General features: G+C 38.4%; 1 protein-coding gene across 2 annotated transcripts in view; it reads right to left on the reverse strand.

The window, feature by feature from the left end:
- Positions 1-1,470: 1,470 nt before the first annotated feature.
- Positions 1,471-18,624, reverse strand: part of ACE2 (angiotensin converting enzyme 2) — a gene marked incomplete at its 5' end in the record, with an annotated part of 45,774 nt that continues 28,620 nt past the window's right edge. Inside the window, 10 exons of one of the 2 annotated variants that reach the window (XM_081277649.1) lie at positions 1,471-1,720; positions 3,399-3,593; positions 5,591-5,707; positions 7,480-7,580; positions 10,699-10,757; positions 11,859-12,031; positions 12,604-12,726; positions 13,478-13,576; positions 14,656-14,800; positions 17,634-17,860. In XM_081277649.1, the coding sequence (XP_081133775.1) occupies positions 1,606-1,720; positions 3,399-3,593; positions 5,591-5,707; positions 7,480-7,580; positions 10,699-10,757; positions 11,859-12,031; positions 12,604-12,726; positions 13,478-13,576; positions 14,656-14,800; positions 17,634-17,860 (1,354 nt within the window). In that variant the 3' untranslated portion in view covers positions 1,471-1,605. The remainder of the gene's footprint in view (positions 1,721-3,398; positions 3,594-5,590; positions 5,708-7,479; positions 7,581-10,698; positions 10,758-11,858; positions 12,032-12,603; positions 12,727-13,477; positions 13,577-14,655; positions 14,801-17,633; positions 17,861-18,624) is intronic. The other variant, XM_081277650.1, reaches the window with a different exon arrangement.

Here is an 18,624-nt window from a genome sequence, read left to right on the forward strand (position 1 = left end):
AAGGAATGTTTAGATAACAAGAAGCTTGGCAGAAGATTGTCATGATGTGTTAGAGAAGATAGGACATACTCAAGATACAAGGATGCTTATGTAAATAAGGAGATGTTGTTGTAAGTTATCCCAAGCTGTGGGCCCAAGGAATGATGTGAAAGTGAGGTCGAAGGTGATAAAGACAGACATGGGTTTCATGCGAAAATAAAGAGTTCCAGTTTTGCTACCTGAGTATAATTAAAAAGATACCGAAGAGCTTCAAATGACTCGGCCTGATTTAGCTATCTTGAAGCAATTTTATAGAGGATTTTGAAAGTCATTCTCTCCTGACTTGGGGAATTGATCCACCATTACCATTATCACATCAAATTTATTAAGCATGAGTTACTCTGACATTATGCTGGTTACCATATATATGTGATCAATGGGTAAACTTTTTATATGTTAATCTATTTAATCTAGTTTTGCAATCTTCAAGTAGGTAGTAGATGCTGTGCTCAGACCTGGGCTGGGTACTCTAAGAAATATAAAAGTAGCACTAGGTTTGCTTCCTAACCTGACAGTATAATACAAAATAAATACAACTCTTTTTGACCTGATTTTACAATTTCTTTGTCCAATAAAGCAATTTGAGAATTAGGATATCTTCCAACACATTTGGGAAGTCAAAGGTCTCGGACAGTAAGATGACAATTTTGTCCACGGAAATGAAAAGCAGATAGAACGGACAGAAATCCCAGTATATAAGAACACATAAGACTACAAGAGTGTATATATCTAATAAGTATTTATTGCGTGTCTGTTTTGTGCTCAGCACTTCTCAGATACAGTGGGTATACAAAAGATTTAAGAGACTGGGTATCCACTTCAGAGGATGAACACTCAGTTGGAGTTTCCACTCTCTCTACAGTTAAAGAACAAAGGAAGCAAGTTCCTATCAGACATTCTCTGGAGGTTCACAGAGGCCCCTGTGCTAGTTTTGTTTTGTCAGGGAGATGTTGATCAAGTAGCTTGAAAGTGAAAAAATAATATTCTCTACTGTTCTCTGACTTCTCCTTTCGTTGTTAGACATGCCACCCTGAAGAAGGCATGGTCCATTCTAAACATCACTCTGAGAAAATTACTGCAGTATTTGGATTAAGTTAATGTAAAGAAAATGTGCCATTCTTTATCTTTGGCACTTGGATTAAAGTGAACAGTGTGTAGCATTCTCAATCTGGCAGCCCCAGCAGCTCACAGCACAGATTCCATACAAGGTCCAACACTCTCTATCATGATAGTCTTCTTTTTCCCAACTCTGATTACTCAACAGATGTTTCCATTTCCATTGTCTCTAGCTAGCCTGTGAGGCCAAAGGCGTACTCTCCCTATTTTACTCTAACATCAGCCTTCCTATCGGAAATCAGAAGAGAAGTCAAGTTTAGAGACAAATATAAATACTGAAAGCAAGGTCAGGGAAGATGCCCACTGATCAATCACGATGTCTTTGGGCACTTGTTCCTGAACAGAGTCATAGTTTTGATATTTAATAACATTTTTATAATCTCATACTTTTGGTACCATGAAATTAACATGCACATACAATAAAATCACCTTAAGAGGAAAAATATTTTTCTAAAATGAAGTCTGAACATCATCATTGTTTTGATATCCTGGATTATTTTCTCCTTTACCCATTTCCATGGAGGATTCGGCGTAAGGATTTTCTTCTCGTTTTGTTTGATTTTTCCTGTTAAATAAAATGGATGTTAGAAGGAAACTTTTCATTGATCAGACTGATGAAGATCAAATGGCTTGATGGTATCATGTTTAAGGACGCGAGCTGGGGGAAAAAAGAAATTTCATAAATTGATGATACAAATATACACCGATTCAGCCACTATGGAGAGCAATTTGGTGATATTTATCAAAATTAGAAGTGAACACTGACTTTGACCCAGCTCTCCCACTTCTAGGACTTACCTTGCACCTATATTGGCACACACAAGAACCTGACTGCATTAAGCCATTGCACCTTTTTATTAAAAGTCTACCAGTAGAGGGGCTGGGGATGTGGCTCAAGCGGTAGCGCGCTTGCCTAGCATGCGTGCGGCCCGGGTTCGATCCTCAGCACCACATACAAACTAAGATGTTGTGTCCGCCAAATACTAAAAAATAAATATTAAAATTCTCTCTCTCTCTCTCTCTTCAAAAAAAAAAAAAGTCTACCAGTAGAGGACTTAGGTAACAAAATTATGATCTATCCATAAAATGGGAAACCACATTGCCCTAAAAAAAAAAGATGGAAATCTCTTGTACAAGTGATATGGAAAGATCACTAAAACATATTGAGTGGGAAATTAAAAATGCAGAATATTATACATAATTTGCATACACTAAAAAAAGTGTATATAGCTATATATCACCAAGAAACTGATCATTTTGGTTAACTTTAAGAGGGGAAACTTAAAGGCAAAGGATGACAAAGATTCTGTATTCTTTTGCATTTTTAACAATTTTAACTAAATATGAAATGTACTACCTAGTCAATGTCTGATTTTTAAAATGAAGCTACTTTGGAGAACTAAAAATTATAGTGAAGAATATTAAGTGAAATAAATAATATATGCAGAGGTTCAATCAAGAACATGTTCTATTTGAAGTGTGCATAGTTTTGTATAGATGTTATAAAATATTATTATTATTATTTTTTTTAATATTTATTTATTTATTAGTTCTCGGCGGACACAACATCTTTGTTGGTATGTGGTGCTGAGGATCGAACCTGGGCCGCACGCATGCCAGGCGAGCGCGCTACCGCTTGAGCCACATCCCCAGCCCAAATATTATTAACCTATTTCATAAGCCCAGTGAAACTTATTTCTTAAAGTTAGCAGAAAAAAATCTAGTGTCAAGTAAAACTAGAAATCCAATCTCTAGCTGGGCATGGTGGCACATGCCTGTAATCTCAGCGGCTTGGGAGGCTGAGGCAGGGGGATCACAAGTTCAAAGCCAACCTCAGCAACTGAGCAAAAAAACCCTGTCTCAATATAAAAAAATAAAAAAGGCTGGGGATGTGTCTCAATGGTTAAGTGTCCCTGGGTTCAATCCCTGGTATCAAAAGAAAAAAATAAATAAGTAAGTAAATAAATAAATCAGATCTTTAATGATTTAAATCCTCGGTGAATTTTCATCTTCAACTCAAGAACAAATTTGAGAGTACCCGACCATGAATTAAGATGATATGGAGATGTGGCTTGCTAGGAAGGTGAGTGCTAGTAAATTTCTAGAGAATGCCTCAGAATGTTTGGGGGCAAAATTGTCCAATTAAGTAACTGAACTATATAACCTGCCACTTACTGGAAGTTTTCCAATTAGTATTCCCTAAATCTTCCTGTTGGAAGATAGGTCTAGGAAAGCACACTTACCTTCTTCGATCTCTGATCCCAGTGAAGATGAGGATGACAATGCCAACCACTATCAATCCCATCACAACTCCAAAAACAATCAGCCATATGGTGACAGGTGGCTGGTAAGGAGGTCCAAGTGTTGGCTGAATCCCCAGGAATTCCAGGCTGTTATCATCCAGGCGGAACACTCCATTGATGCGGCCCCGGGACATTCTATTTCCCCAAAGTGAAACAGTAAAGGGGACAATTAGGCAAAATAAAATTGTGTTTAGTTATTTACTCTTTATATCATTGTTCCGAAAAGAATTTAATTTGTACATCATAAGAATATACATCTAAAGCAATGAAATTAGGCGATCAGGTCTAATGAAAGACACGAATTTTTTTGACAGTTATGTATCTTTGATATCTGGAACCTAAATTAGATTTGCCAACAGCTTCACTGAAAAACTGAATTGCAAATATGGAAATGTACAAATGGTTGGTATTTGTGCATTTGTGACTGCTGTGCTTTAAAGGCAAAGTGAGCACATTTGGTAATAATTTCCTGTCTGCCAGAGTATATCTGCTGTGACTTGATATCAAATAATGGAAAAGGATAATTTGATATCTCTCTTGTATAAATAAATCACATCCTACACCCAAGTTTCTACAGTAGAATTTCCAGCATTGAGGAATAACACAGGAAAGAGACCTTGGCCAATTTCTCTAGCACTGGGATGGGATATGGCTAAATTTTATGGAGAAAAAAGGATAAAGATCTTTTAAAACGAAAACAGTTGAAATGGAGAACATTCTGGATCAAAGACTGAAGTGTCTAGTATCACATCCTCCTATCCTTGGGTATATCCCAGATTAGGAGGTCTGAACACACCAGAGAGAGAAAGAGGCCAAAGCAGAATTAGCCATGTAACCCCTGGCAACTTTGGGGGTTCATATCTCAAGCCATTCTGGAATCAGAAAGTTTGAGGTGTACTGTAGGTGACTGGGACTCCAAGAAGGCTAATCTCTTTTACAAAGATCTCAGCCAATACTTCTACTGGTTTTTGGAGACAAGACTTCTGAAGCAGTGACTGAATCTTTGGGTGTGGTTGAGTCATACACCCCAACCAAGCCAGATTTTCTAGGCACATTCTGCCCAGCTGGTCTTAGATCTGCTTTCAGACAATTAACATCACTGATGCAGCTCAAGAGGGCCACCTACTGAGCTCCCTAGTAGCAGTGGCTATATTAAGCCTTTTTTTTTTTTTTTTTTTTTTTGTGAAAAGGAGAACCATATATGAGATCAATGCATACATGACTTCTGCTGTCTTGTGGGAAAGAACTGAGGCAAATAGAGCAAACCATTTCTTCTAAGCCTTCATTGCCCATACTAAGTCCCTCTCCCAATATGGAGGACAACCAATGTCCAAGGAATCCTGTTTGTCAACTTGTTGCAGGCTTTGGGCAGTCAAATGAATCCTCCGTCAGTGTCCCTCTAGCAACTGGTGGTAATACCTGTCCATGTCCTTTCTGCATTTTCCATGCATGCTGGTTAGACTTCCTTCAGCCAACACCTACTTCCCTTTGCCTGTGAGCACTTCTGGGGAATTAATGTCACCTTGAAGCAGTTCCCAGCCCATGACTGGTGAGTGGTGGTGAATGGATGATGACCAGCTCCCTCAACTCTCTGATGGGACAAGTCAGGTGCACATTCCCCACATTCTCCCAGAGTTGCCCACAAGGAAGTATTAAGCTCTATGTGACAATGGTGGTGATAAAGTGTAATCTACTGTCTTCTCTCCCTTCTCCAAAGCCTGTCCACATTTTCTTATCAGTGCTTCTTGAAATGGCCTCCCAAATAAACTACTTATAGTTAAATCCTTGCCTAAGGGCCTGCCTCTGGGGGATTCTAAATCAAGATAATTCTCTTGCCATTAGATTATTTTTCATCTTTACACCATTTCATTATAAATTTTAGTGCATGTTAATTGTACAAAATATAAGTTTCTTTGTGACATTTCATACATGCATATAATGTACTTTGATCATGTTAACCCTCCCTATTACCTTCTCTGCTATTGGATTCTTCTAGAATTAAAACTCAAATTCATGGGATGAGGCAAAACATGTGAATGATTCACAACAATGCCTGGCCCTAAATATTAGCTATTGTTGCATTTGTTAACTCCTTCACCCTTTACATGGATTATTTGAAAGTAAAATGTTACCTGATAGCCTTTTCAACATCAGTTTTAGGGATAATGTCAGACACATTTTGAGGTGCAGTGACAAAGAAGTTGAAGGAGATTCTTGGTTTCTCATCACTCACCCATACATCCTCCTCTCTGTGGAGAAACAAAAGCAACATCTTCCCTTTGGGCTCAGAGGACACAATAAAAAGAATGACATTCCCCCCTGGTAAAACTAAGTTAGCCAGACACAGAGCAGAGGGAACAATGACAGGAGATAAGATCCAAAAAACTTTACCAATGCTCCAAACACATGAAATCAACTATATAAGTGTTGTAAAGGCAAAGTGAGCAAATTTGGCAATAATAATAATAAATATGTCACATTTTGGCACTCTTTCCTCTATCATAAAAAAATCCATATTTTTTTCAATGATAGAAAGATTTCCAACTGAAAGACTGAAGAGAATCAGCAAGAAATCATTGATAGCTTGGGACTGTGATAAAAAATTTGGTAGGCAAAGATGGCTCAGTATATCAGGGAAAAAAATGGTGTGTTAATATTCCCTCACCCAACCACACCCAGCAAAAAACATGGTGTTACACTCATGGGTGAAGGGAAAAAGTAAGGTTTAGCATACAATGTGACAAGATTGTGCTGTCATAGCTGCCAGAGTGATACTAGTAAAAACTAAGATGGATCATGTGGCTCTAGTCCTTGAATCAATACCTATCTCTCTCAGAATAAGAGCCAAAGTCTGTAGAATGGCCTTCAAGGCCCAGAAGAACTTTCTTTACCCATTCCAGCCCTCCATGCCCAAATCTCCTACTAGTAAATACCACTCCATCTATACTGGCCTTCTTGCTGGTCCTTCAACAAGCCAAGGACAGTCCTTCCTCAGAGTCTGTGCCTGCTGTGGCCCCCATTGGGTACATTTTCTCCCATGGTACTCTCTCTGCCGCTACACATATTTGCTCAAATATTAGTGAAGTTTTTTTTTTTTTTTTTCCTGACCATTTGGGTTAAAATTGAACTGCTCCTCCACTCCCCAGCACTCCCTAATCTTTTTCCTATTGTGTCTTTCTCCCCAGCACTTATTGTGAATAGATAAGGGTCAGGCAATGGGCCTCAATTAAGGTCTTATTCCAAGGCAGAGACCACACCCCAGGCTAATCCTCAGAAATATTTACTGCCACCATCAAGGCCTATTTCAAAAGTAAAAGACCTTGAGGCCTTCCAGCAGGAACATTTCTTCCTACCTGAGAGGGGGGTAAACATCAATGGTGGGAGTGAACCCAAATAGGAGTTAGGGAAGGATTAAAACTCAGGCTCAAGGACACAGCCAATAGCCTTGGTGAAGTTTTCAGTGCGCGTTTAACATAGATTTTGATCCATGCTCAAACCATATGAGCCCTTAAGCTAGCACTCCAACATGGGTTTTATTGCTATCTGGCCTCTTCTGGCATCTCAAGAGTTCTATCTCTTTTCACTTAAATAAATCCTACTCATTTAGAATTCCCTTCCTTTATTGTCCATGGAAGCGAATTGGCTAAGCAGGGAATGTAAGTCTCTCGCAAAACTATCATATTTCACTTACCTTCTCTCTTTCTCTCTCCAACCCCCCCCCCCAAACCAGAATATAAGCTCCATGAAAGTGAAAATTTCTTTTTTTTTCTTTCAGTGCTAAGGGTAGGTAAGAGCATTTGGATAAGAGAGCTTAATAAGAACAAGAGCTGCTTAATAAGAACAATGTTCTTGCTATCTACACGTTAAATAAACCACAATTATCCCTAAATAGAGTCACCCAAACTTCAGGATGTCCAAGAAGTTTAAAAGTTAGCAGGAGGTTTTTCTCAATTTCACTTGAAGACTCAAGAGTAAGAGAATTGCTGGTTGGAGAACCTAAGAACTCAGCAAATCAACTCACCCAAAAGGAATGGTCTGGTTTTTGACTTTTGAAAAATACATTCTCATGGCGTAAGCCACAGATGACCGGAACAAGTACATCTCATTGTCATTCCATTGGTACTGCAAAATGAGAAGACAGGCGCTGCTCATTAGGGATCCTAAGACATATTTAAAGCTCAGTATTCCTCAGGCATTATTTTTAATATTCCAAGGACTCTTGCTGTTCATTAAGCCAGTGACCTCCAATGTGAGTACACGGCAGCAGCAACTGGATGGTTAAAGCAACCTTAAAGTTTCTGATACAGAAATCTGGAATGAGATCACAAATTTATATCTCTAATTAGCTTCCAGGTGGTGCTAATGCTGCTGGCCACGCAACCATGCTTTAGGAACAATTGGGATCACGATCCTTTCATTTAGTTTGATTTAAACTGAAATGAGCATCCTGAGGATAAGTTTTAAATGGGATCAAACAAAATTTGTGGGTTTTACTTAAAATGTCTGTATTTTGGAGATAAACTGATTATATATATATATATATTTTTTTTGGGGGGGGCAGGTACTGGGGATTGAACCCAGGGTCACTTAACCACTGAGCAACATCCCCAGCCCTTTTTTATATTTTATTTGAGGCAAGGTTTCGCTAAGTTGCTTAGTGCCTCGCTGATTTGTTGAGGCTGGCTTTGAATTCGAGATCCTCCTGCCTTAGCCTCTTGAGCTGCTGGGATTACAGGCGTGTGCCACAGCGCCCAGCAGTTCTCACTATTTTTATAGTAAGTTCTCGATATGTATAAAGAGAAAATAAAAAGAAAGAAACTGGGGGCTCAAGGAAAAAAATAAAGTGTTGTAAACAGCAAGGTAATCTGTTCTTTTTTTCTAATTCTAAACAAATGGATGGCAAATGCATAGTCTTTGAAGACCTGCTTAAAGAGGAAATAAAATGTACTGTTTCCTCCGTAGATGGCAGTAGAGATCAGTGAATAGCACAAGACTTGTTTCTCCTTTCCCTTTCAGGCAAAACATGATTTCACAAAAATAAATAAATAAATAAATAAATAATTATTACATTCACCTCAATTTGTTTTTCATCCATCTTTGAGGAAAAGGGAGTCTCTTTAATAGTAATAATGATAGTATTAACATTGTTACAAATAATATTCTGGTTACTATTTCCATATTTAAATTTTTTTAAAAGTCTGAGTTTTCAAAAATAAGGCCATAGATCTGGTTTGTAATCACCAGAAAATTACTTGAACAGGGCAAATATTTTGGCCCTGATGTGTACATGCATTAAGATTATAGTTCTGACCTCATCAAAGCCAACTGTTGCTTAGTGAATTGGTCTCAGAACATTATCCCATCAAAACTTCTGAAGACTATTAGCCAATTCCTCACTGCATAGAAAATATGAGCACAAATATCAAGAAAAAAATGTTTTTTATAAAATTTATTTATTTTATTTTGGTACTAGGGATTGAACCCAGGGGTGCTTAACCACTGAGCCACATCCCCAACCCTATTTTGTATTATATTTTGAGACAGGATCTTACTAAGTTGCTTAGTGCCTGGCTAACTTGCTGAGGCTGGCTTTGAACTTGTGATTCTCCTGCCGCAGCCTCCCAAGCTGCTGGGATTAGAGGTGTGTGCCACCCTGCCTGGCAATTGAAAAGAGTTCTGATCTGTCATGAGTAATTAAAACTTATTAGGCCAAGGGAAAGCTAATAAAGTATGGCAAAGATGATAAAAAAATCACACTCAATGATTATTAAAAAATAGGAACATGAACTCAGAGTTTGGGAAGAAAACTTCTATTTTTGTTATTACTTTCTTAATATTCATTTTTCACTCCTGTTATTTATATTTTGATGTCTAACTTATCTATGAAAATTATACAAAAAGCATTTTTGAGTCTTGGAAAATATTTAACTTTTCATCTTTGGATCTATACGATGAGATGACAATTTTCTGTAGTACCTTGGACTTTTTATCTAGTAACCCCAGGTTGGTTTCTAAACCTGCAAAGCCTTCAGGTTGCCACCCAGGCCTTTGATCCCCATCTGCCTGAGATTTCCAGTCCTCTCTTTCCCAATCAAAGCTGCTACTGTACTTCCTTAGGCTGGCTCACTTAAGACAGGTGTTCAGAAGGCAACAGCTGACTCAACTAATGCACGTGATAAGAGTGAGCTTTGCTGAACTTAGAATCCCACTGAGAGCTTTTAAAATTCTTAATGCCCAACTCTCTTTTGGTTTGGTATGAGTTGTTTTGTTTTTTCACATGGCTTGGCAGGTTTCTTTTTTCTTTTTTTTTTAATTGGTGCATTACAATTATACATAATGGTGAGATTCCTTAATGCCCAATTCTTGATACCACACCTGGGGCAATTGAAGCAGAATTTCTGGGGATGGAGCCCATATATCATTTTGAAAACTTTCCATGTGGTTCCAATGTGTGGTTGAGCTTGAGAAGCAGTGTTCGAAATCAGAGCTCCCCAGACTTTTCTGTGCATATAAATCATCTTGAGGGCTTGTTAAAATGCAGATTCTGGTTAAGTAGGTCTGGGGCTGGGGCCTGAGAGTCTGCATTTTTAACAAGCTTTCAGATTTGAATGCTGTTGGTCCATAGACCACTCTGAATAAAAAGAGAGGCTGTAGATGGACCGATTGATCCAAAACAAACAAAACCCCATAAAGATACTGCTTCTAAAAGGAGACATCCTCTCCAAATATAACCATGTCCTCATCCTCAAATACAAGTAATGGTGAGAAGTTAATGGGAAGGATGGGTATTGATGTTTAAGGATTGGTACAGATATTTTCACGTTGAGCTTCAGAACAACCTCAAGATAATAGGTAATAAGTAGGCACGACCAATTGGTTGTAGGGAAAGTAAAAAAGCTGGAGGCCAGAAGCTGGGGCTTATAGCATTTTTTTTTTTCTTTTTGGGTATTGGGAATTGAACCCAGGGGCACTCGACCACTGAGCCCCATCCCCAGCCCTATTTTGTATTTTATTAGAGACAGGGTCTACTGAGTTGCTAAACACCTCACCATTGCCGAGGCTGGCTTTAACTCGCAATCCTCCTGTCTCAGCCTCCAGAGCCGCTGGGATTACAGGCATGTGCCACTGGGCCTGGCCAGCATTTCTTTGTTTAGACCATACTGGATTGGGCTGATTATGTACTATTTAAGGGAAAAAGAGTGTGCTGGAAAATAATGGATGCACTGTCTGGAATACTCACTGCTTCTTCTCCAAGAGCTGATTTTAGGCTTATCCTCACTTTGATGCTTTGGTCAGTATCTGATTAAAAAGAAATGGCAGACTCCTGGTTACAGATTGACCACATGTGTTTACTTCCTTTCCCTCCCAAGATCCCACAAAGGAATTTTTTACAAGGTATAAACACACTTTTGGAAAATGAGAAACGATGGGAGACGGCTGTTTTCTCAGAGGACAGGAAGCCATGGCCTGAGGGGTACACAGAGGGAGTCCAGACCCAAAAGACTCAGAGAACCCCAGGGAAGCTTTGGTTCAGGTACAGCAGAGGGTGGGAAGGGGATACTGGGCTAAAAACAAGGACGATGGACTCAGGGTGTGGTTACTGGGGGAACAGTTGATCCTCTTACCCCTCTGAGCCTTTGCTCAGACAGTCACCTGGAGCCTGTGCACCAACAAAACAAGAGATAATCCAAGAAAGAAGGCATGGGATTCAGGAAACAGAGGGTTCTCCCCAGGAGAACAACAAAAAGATGACTCATGCGGAAAACTGGGGTCTGAGTGAGATAGGATTCAAGACTCCAGGAGAAAAGTGTCCAGGGGGAGAAACTGAGGCTGAAAAGAATATATATGTTGGAATAACTCGGAGAAAACACATGATGCAAATTCCAGAACAAACAAGTCACATGAGAAAGGATACCAAATGATATATAACTTGGCTCTGTAGGCAAAATTATAAAAGCACTGATAACTGCTTTACTAAAAATCATGATAAAGCTTCACTGGGAAAATGAGAATGGAAAAGGAGGCAGAAGTGGATGTCTAAAACTGATTAGAAAATAACAATATATACCTAATTAGAATAAATTAATTAATAAAAAAGAAAATAATAATATAATTTAGATATATGAAAGTAACTGCCAGAAAGAGGAGGTGATAGTGTTAAAAGTTTTTGTCTTTGAAGAGAAGATTCAAGTGCAGTGGTTTGGAGATTGTTACACTCTTATTTTAAACACGAGACTAATAAAACACTTGAAAGAGTTTGAAGCACAGTTAGAAGCAGGTTCTACACAGAGGGAACATGCATTCAGCTGTGTCACCACCCTCATAAGGCTGGGGCCAAAGGAGACTACGGTGGCAGACAGGGAGGGAGCAATGCCAAACATGTCAACTCGGTGTACTCACAAGGGCTCCAGTCAGTGTTCCACCCAACAAAAGAATTCCTGTTCTGGTCTTTCAGCCAGCCAAACAATGGTTCAAAGTAGTTGAGCAGTGGTCTTACTTCCATGTTCCTTGCTCCTACCACATTTTCCAATGCTAAGGTCCAGGGTTTTGACTTTCCAAGACGCAGCATATTGCTACATGAAAAAAGAGGGGGTTCAGGACGTCTTGAGGGATTCCATATGTACACATATGTACATCTATGATCTACAATGTCTTTTCTTTGACTTAGCTAAATTTTCTTCCAGCAGATAAGAAAATGATGCATATTAATGGATGGATTCATCCTTCAATCTCTCTTTCCTTCCAATTACAACAAATAGAGCTCTATAGTTCTGACATGGAGAGAGGAGGTGACCCATCCAGCCATTTCATGGGCTAGGTTCCTGTGTCTGACCACAAATTAAACATTTACTTTGTGAATGAGGAAATTTTGAGGTTCCAAATTTCTTTTTTAGAACAAAGAAATCAAATTCAAAACAGGCACAGAAATGAGCAATATTGGACACTAGGAGATAGGAGAGGGTCAACATGTTTTTTTTTTTTTAAGCTTTTTTTTGGAAATTTTTTTTAGATGTTGATAGACATTTATTTATTTTTATGTGGTACTGAGGATCGAACCTAGTGTCTCACATATGCTAGGCAAGCGTTCTATCACTGAGCCACCACCCCAGCCCAGAGAGGTTCAAAATTTTGAGACATTTCTTACAGCAGCTTCTGCCCAGCTTCGGTGGAATTTGAGATGTCACATTTGTGGAGGGGGCCTTTATGTTTAGCTGCTTGACAAAGGGCTTCTTGAAACTGGAATTGATAAATGGTCCTTGTGTAATATCTGTGCAAGAGATAAAGAAACAAACAGAAAAGTCTGTCCCATGTTTAGTTACTATGGTAGAGTCATAGATTGGGGCATATATGTAAATTCTGGGGCCCAATAACTAAAGAGATAGTAGTCAAACCTCTTTCTCTAGGAAACCTAAACATGAATTCTATAGATTCATCATAATCTATCTGCATTTTATGTATTAGTTGATAAATAAGACAGTAATGATTATATCAAAACAAGCCCCACTATTAGGTTTAACTATAATGCACTAATAAAAATATTCACAAAAAACAAGGTGATATCATTATTCTGTTAATTGTTTGCTCACATTGGTACTGTTTTACAAATTTGTAGTCCTTTCATATAAATGATGCCAATCTACAAATACAGAAACTGAGGCCCAGCCAATCTAAGATCTAGGGATAATAGGTGAAGAACATATGACTTAGACTTCAAGTTTAAAATGCTCTTTCAATACATGGTGAACTCTGCCAGTAAAAAGAAGACAAACAAAAATACTTTTCGTATTTCCCAATAGTATTGTTGATTCCTTGATGATGGGAAAATGATCTCCCACAAGTTTTATTTAAGCCAACAAATCATGTTGGATTCAACTGCATTGAAATTGATCATGTATATTGAGTTTAAGGGTGAGAGGTGGAGAAGGAAAAATAATAATTATCACTTCATTGAGCCCTATGTATCTGTCATAGCATGGCTGTCCACAAATTCTCGAAGTTAGAAGAAAATTGTCATTTACCGGATGAATGAGAAATCATTAGAAACATGGTATAGAGCTGCGGGGTCACAGTATGTTTCGTCATGAGGCACAGGCTCCATCACTCCAACTATCTCTCGCCTTTGGGAAGAAAATGAAAAGATACATTAGTTGTAGATCAACCAACGTGAGAAGGTAGAGTTGGGCACAACTTCAGCAGTTTCAGTAGACAATAGCTTTGATCATTGAAATTGGTTGTCAGGTGAAATGAAAACAGAATAATATATCAGAAAAAGTAAAGTTCCTTGAGTTGTTATCTCTCATTGCTTTAATTTAACCAAAATATCCATTGGAAAATAGCTGTATCTTCAAAACACTAATTTAAGAAAATTCATAAAGTGCTTTGCGTGTCCAAAAACATAGTGAAAGCCCTAGAAGTTCCTCTCAGGCACCATAGTTTATGTGCCTTTGGCAGATCTTCATTTTATAAAATTGAAATCTTAGGTTTTTTTCCTTAAGTGTAATTCTACTGGACCTTCTTCTGTAAGCAGCCCTGATATCACCCACCTTCTAGCACAATTGATCCTTCAATCTCCCTTAGTCTTCTCTAGCTGTGTCTCCTTGCCATTTCTCTCTCTCTGTCATAGTTATTAACATACAACATAGTTATTAACATACAACTCCTTGTCCTGGAGAGTTGGACACTCTTAGTTGGACACTCTTAGATCCTAGTTCTTTTAGATTGGATTCTCTCAGAAACAGACTCTTTAGATAAGGTCCTGGGAGGTGATCCCTGGAAACATCAGCAAAGGAGGGAGGAAGTGAGACAGGGAAATGAAAGCAACCCAAAAAAGATGTTACTGAGTAAGTTATGACTGTAAGTAATTGTAACTTATTCCCTCTGAAGAATCCTAGGATTCATTATAGAGTACTCAGCACAAAGGCTAGTCCCACCTGAGGGCAGGGCAGCTGGGGTATTTATCCATCAACTCCCATAAGGTATTGGTTGAGGGCTGTTGGGGATGGCATTAGTTCCTTAGCCCCTCTTGCCCTTTGTGGGTTCTGATGGCTTAAGGAAGCCCCAAAGACAATGAAATAAATACAGATACCAGTTGTGTGTGTGTGTGTGTGTGTGTGTGTGTGTGTATAAGCCAAACGCTTTAAAATAAACAACAAACTCATGAGATAACATTTTACTGACGGTGTACTCATTAACTTACTTCATCTCCCACCACTTTTTCATCCACTGATCTTTGGGAATTTCACCCTTAAAGACCATCCACCTCCACTTCTCCAACATGTAACTAAAAGGTAGAGCTCCAACAATTGTTAGTGCTTGTTTGAGCAGGAAGTTTATTTCTGTTTCTGAAAGTAAATGGAAAAGGGCAAATAGTGAGATGAAGATGACAGTGGCTGTTTTGTGTTAAAAAAAAAAAAAACAACTTTCCTAATCTCAAGATACTAGGCTTCAAAATAGATTTACTAGAAGGATGATTACATGAAGAATATTAATGGTGGACATAATAATATATGTATATATTCATTTTCTCAGCTAAGGGATTTGTAGCAGGGTGAAGCCCTGGAACAGAACAGGTACTTAAAAATCCACATGTTAGCTGGGTGCAGTGGCACATGCCTGTAATCCCAGCAGCTTGGAAGGCTAAGGCAGGAGGATTGCGAGTTCAAAGCCAGTCTTAGCAACAGTGAGGCGCTAAGCAACTCAGTGAGACCCTGTCTCTAAATAAAATACAAAATAGGGCTGGGGATGTGGCTTAGTGGTCGAGTGCCCCTGAGTTCAATCCCCAGTACCCTTCCAACCCAAAAAATCCACATGTGAATCCTAATCCTTATTTTTTTATTAGTTTCAGTCACCTTCCTTAAATACTCGTTATCATAGATAATTAGGGCTATTTCATCTACCTTCTCAGGCATACTATTTGTTCTTGAAAGCTCCATGAAGACAGTGACTGTTAATGTCTCATTCTACACTGTATTCCTTGTCCAGTGTCTGCTACATAATGCCCTCTTTGAGTCCTTGGTAAATAAGCAAACACTAAACATGTGGTGAAAAGCTAGTAAATCAGGAATGGGGGGAATAGCATGATGTTGCACAATAGATTGACTATAGATAACAATGTACTGTACAATTCAAAAGCTAGAAGAGGGCTGGGGTTAGCTCTGTGGTAGAGCACTTGCCTGACAGGCATGACGCCCCAGCATGGGGGGGAAAAAAAAAGGGCTAGAAGAAAGGATTTTTGAAAGTTTCCATTATAAAGAAATGAAAACTGTTTGAGAACATAAATATGTTTACTCTAATTTAAACATCAAACGATGCCTATGTGTATTGAAACATCCTAGGTTACCCCATTAATATGTATAATTTATATATTAAAATAAATGTAATAAAAATATACATAAATAAATAAATAGAGCCCTCCTAGAGGGCACCATCCACTGAATATACAAAAAATGCAATGTAATCTAAATATTCTGATTCTTCCTTACCAAGAATTTAAAATGCTTTTACAAGGAGAGAAGGGATGAATGAATTTATTTAGTATAATTCATAAATCAAGGTCAGAGCTAAGAAAAGGAGCAAGAGTTTTTTAAACCAGTAATTTAACCATGTCTGATATTATCTTAAGAAACATAGTGATACCATCATTTTTGCCTACCTTCAAGGAATATTAAATGATAAAACACATATTTGTGTGTTCATTGACTTAAGCGAATGATATTTTAAAATTGGGAATCAGGCGTAGTTGCCATGAACTTTCTTTCCTTTGTTGCTTTCTTTATTGGATGCTGACACAACTGTTCTACATAATACTCCACTGGGTTTTTCATGATGACAATTTTATACTGGCCTACTCCCAGGTCCTCATGAGATCACCAAGGACCTGGAGGCAGAGATCAAGGCAAAGTGAATTGCCCACACATGGATGGAGCTCATGACCTTGACCTCATTGACCAAATATTCTAGCCAGCAGAGCTAATTGTTGTGTCATAAACTGTTAAAATTCATGGAGGAAAATACACGGAAGAGGAGTAGGTAATAGGCTCTTATTGTCTTTCTTTTACAAGGAAGAATCAAAAGCCATGGCGTCGTCTCTAAAGAATCTGGATCTCCTGAGTATGTGTGTGTTCAGTCATGTCCAAGACATTCAAAGAGAAACTGGCAGCCTCAGGTCAAGTGGGCTGCCTCAGGCAAACATGTTGACAGATAACCTGGGTCTGACTCTTTAAACATCAGATGTTGCAGGAAAAAGTATGCTTCCACTGGATGAACAAAATGTTTCAGGCCCTTCAAATTTTGATTCCATCCCCTATCCTTTAAGAACTCCCAAATTTCAAGCTATACTTTGCATACTATTATGGGAAAGGCTTCATATTAGGGGTCTAGTTCTGGATCTGCCACTACATTGCTTTTTTAAAAAAATAGTTCTTTAGTTATAGATGGACACAATACCTTTATCCATTTATTTATTTTAGTTATTTATTTGTATGTGGTGCTGAGAGTTGAACCCAGTGTCTCACACATGCGAGGCAAACACTCTACCGCTGAGCCACAATCCCAGTCCACTGCATTGCTTTTTGACCTTGAGGTATTTTCTCTTTCATTTCTTCAGTTTCCTCCTCTGTAAAATAGTTTTTAGAATCTATTCCAGTGCTAACATTGTGAGAAGTTTCTACCTAGAATCACAGCATATATTCAGAAGCCTGATACTAATTAGCTGGATGGCCTGGGACAAGCCATTTCTTAATTCTTTGAGACTCTTTCAGCATCTTTAAAAAAACTCACTGAGGGACTGGGGTTGTGGCTCAGTTGGTAGAGTGTTCGCCTAGCATGTGTGAGGAACTGGGTTTGATTCTCAGCACCACATATAAACAAATAATAAAGGTCAATCAACAACTAAAAAAAATTTTTAAAAACTCACTGAGTTTCTAGTAGATATTTTTAGGGTTATAAGATCATTCAATCAGTTACCTCTCTTATTCCTTGTCCAAAAATACAAAACCACATATTGGCATGTTCTGATATATACTTTAAAAAAAATTTTTTTTTAACCAGTAGCAATTCCCAGTTACACACAAATACACTTTATGTGGCAAAAGCAAATATTTCCTAGACATGTTAATACTTTTGTGCACATCACACTAATGAGCCCCCAAAACAAACAATGAAAAAAAAACACACCATTGTCTTCACGAAAATCAGATGGCAAAAGACCAATGGATTTCAGATGCTTAGGTGTACTTGCAGACAGTGACATGATTTCCCCAACAGCTTCATGGAACCCTTCATTAGCTCCATTTCTTAGCAGGTAAGGTTGCACGGCATATGCCATGTTATATTGGATGTGTCCCATCTCATGATGAGCTGTCAGGAAGTTGTCCATTGTCACTTTTGTGCACATCTTGATTCTGTATAAAAATAGGCAAGAGTAAAATGAATGTCACTGAATTTCATTTAATCATTATAGTAGAGTTGTATGAAGTTTTGGTAGCATGAATTCTGTACAAGATTTATTCACCATTGAATTTTGTGTATGTATCTCTTATGTCCTTATATACTAGTTGCTCAATATGAAGTGATGGGTGGGGCTAACTCCTGTTTTCCCACTCACATACTGATAAGAACAGAGACATCCAGAACCCTTCACTGTCAAAACTGAGGAAAATACTCTATAAGTTATCAATAGACATGACCTTGGGCATAACAGTGAATGAATATAGCATAGTCTACTAGAAGCACCAAGGAGGGCATAACTAAGAATATGATGAGCAATTTTTACCTCAATCAATGTGCAGGAGCTTGCCAAGTAGATGGCACAGAGACTTATATTCCTGGATGTGTTCAGTGATAAGGGCTTGAGAAAAAAATATGATATTCAGGATACTACAAGCCTTTCACTATAGCCAGTATAGATAGAGAAGCAGTAGAAAGGGTTGGAAATTGAGACTTGAGGATCATTAATATGTAACTCATGGAGAGGATATGATTGATGGCTCATACAGCAAGAACAGAATGGAAAGAAGAGCCAAAGCCTTGGGAGAAGCCTCAGGGAAGATGGAGAAAGTGTAACTAGAGAGGCCAAAGGAGTCTGGAATAGGATGACAGTGCAGAGGTCAATTAAAAAAATGCCATTGGCTGGGTGTGGTGTTGCATGCCTGTAATCCCAGGGGTT

This window comes from Spermophilus citellus (assembly GCF_964194105.1).
Source record: "Spermophilus citellus genome assembly, chromosome: X".
NCBI classification, from domain to species: domain Eukaryota; kingdom Metazoa; phylum Chordata; class Mammalia; order Rodentia; family Sciuridae; genus Spermophilus; species Spermophilus citellus.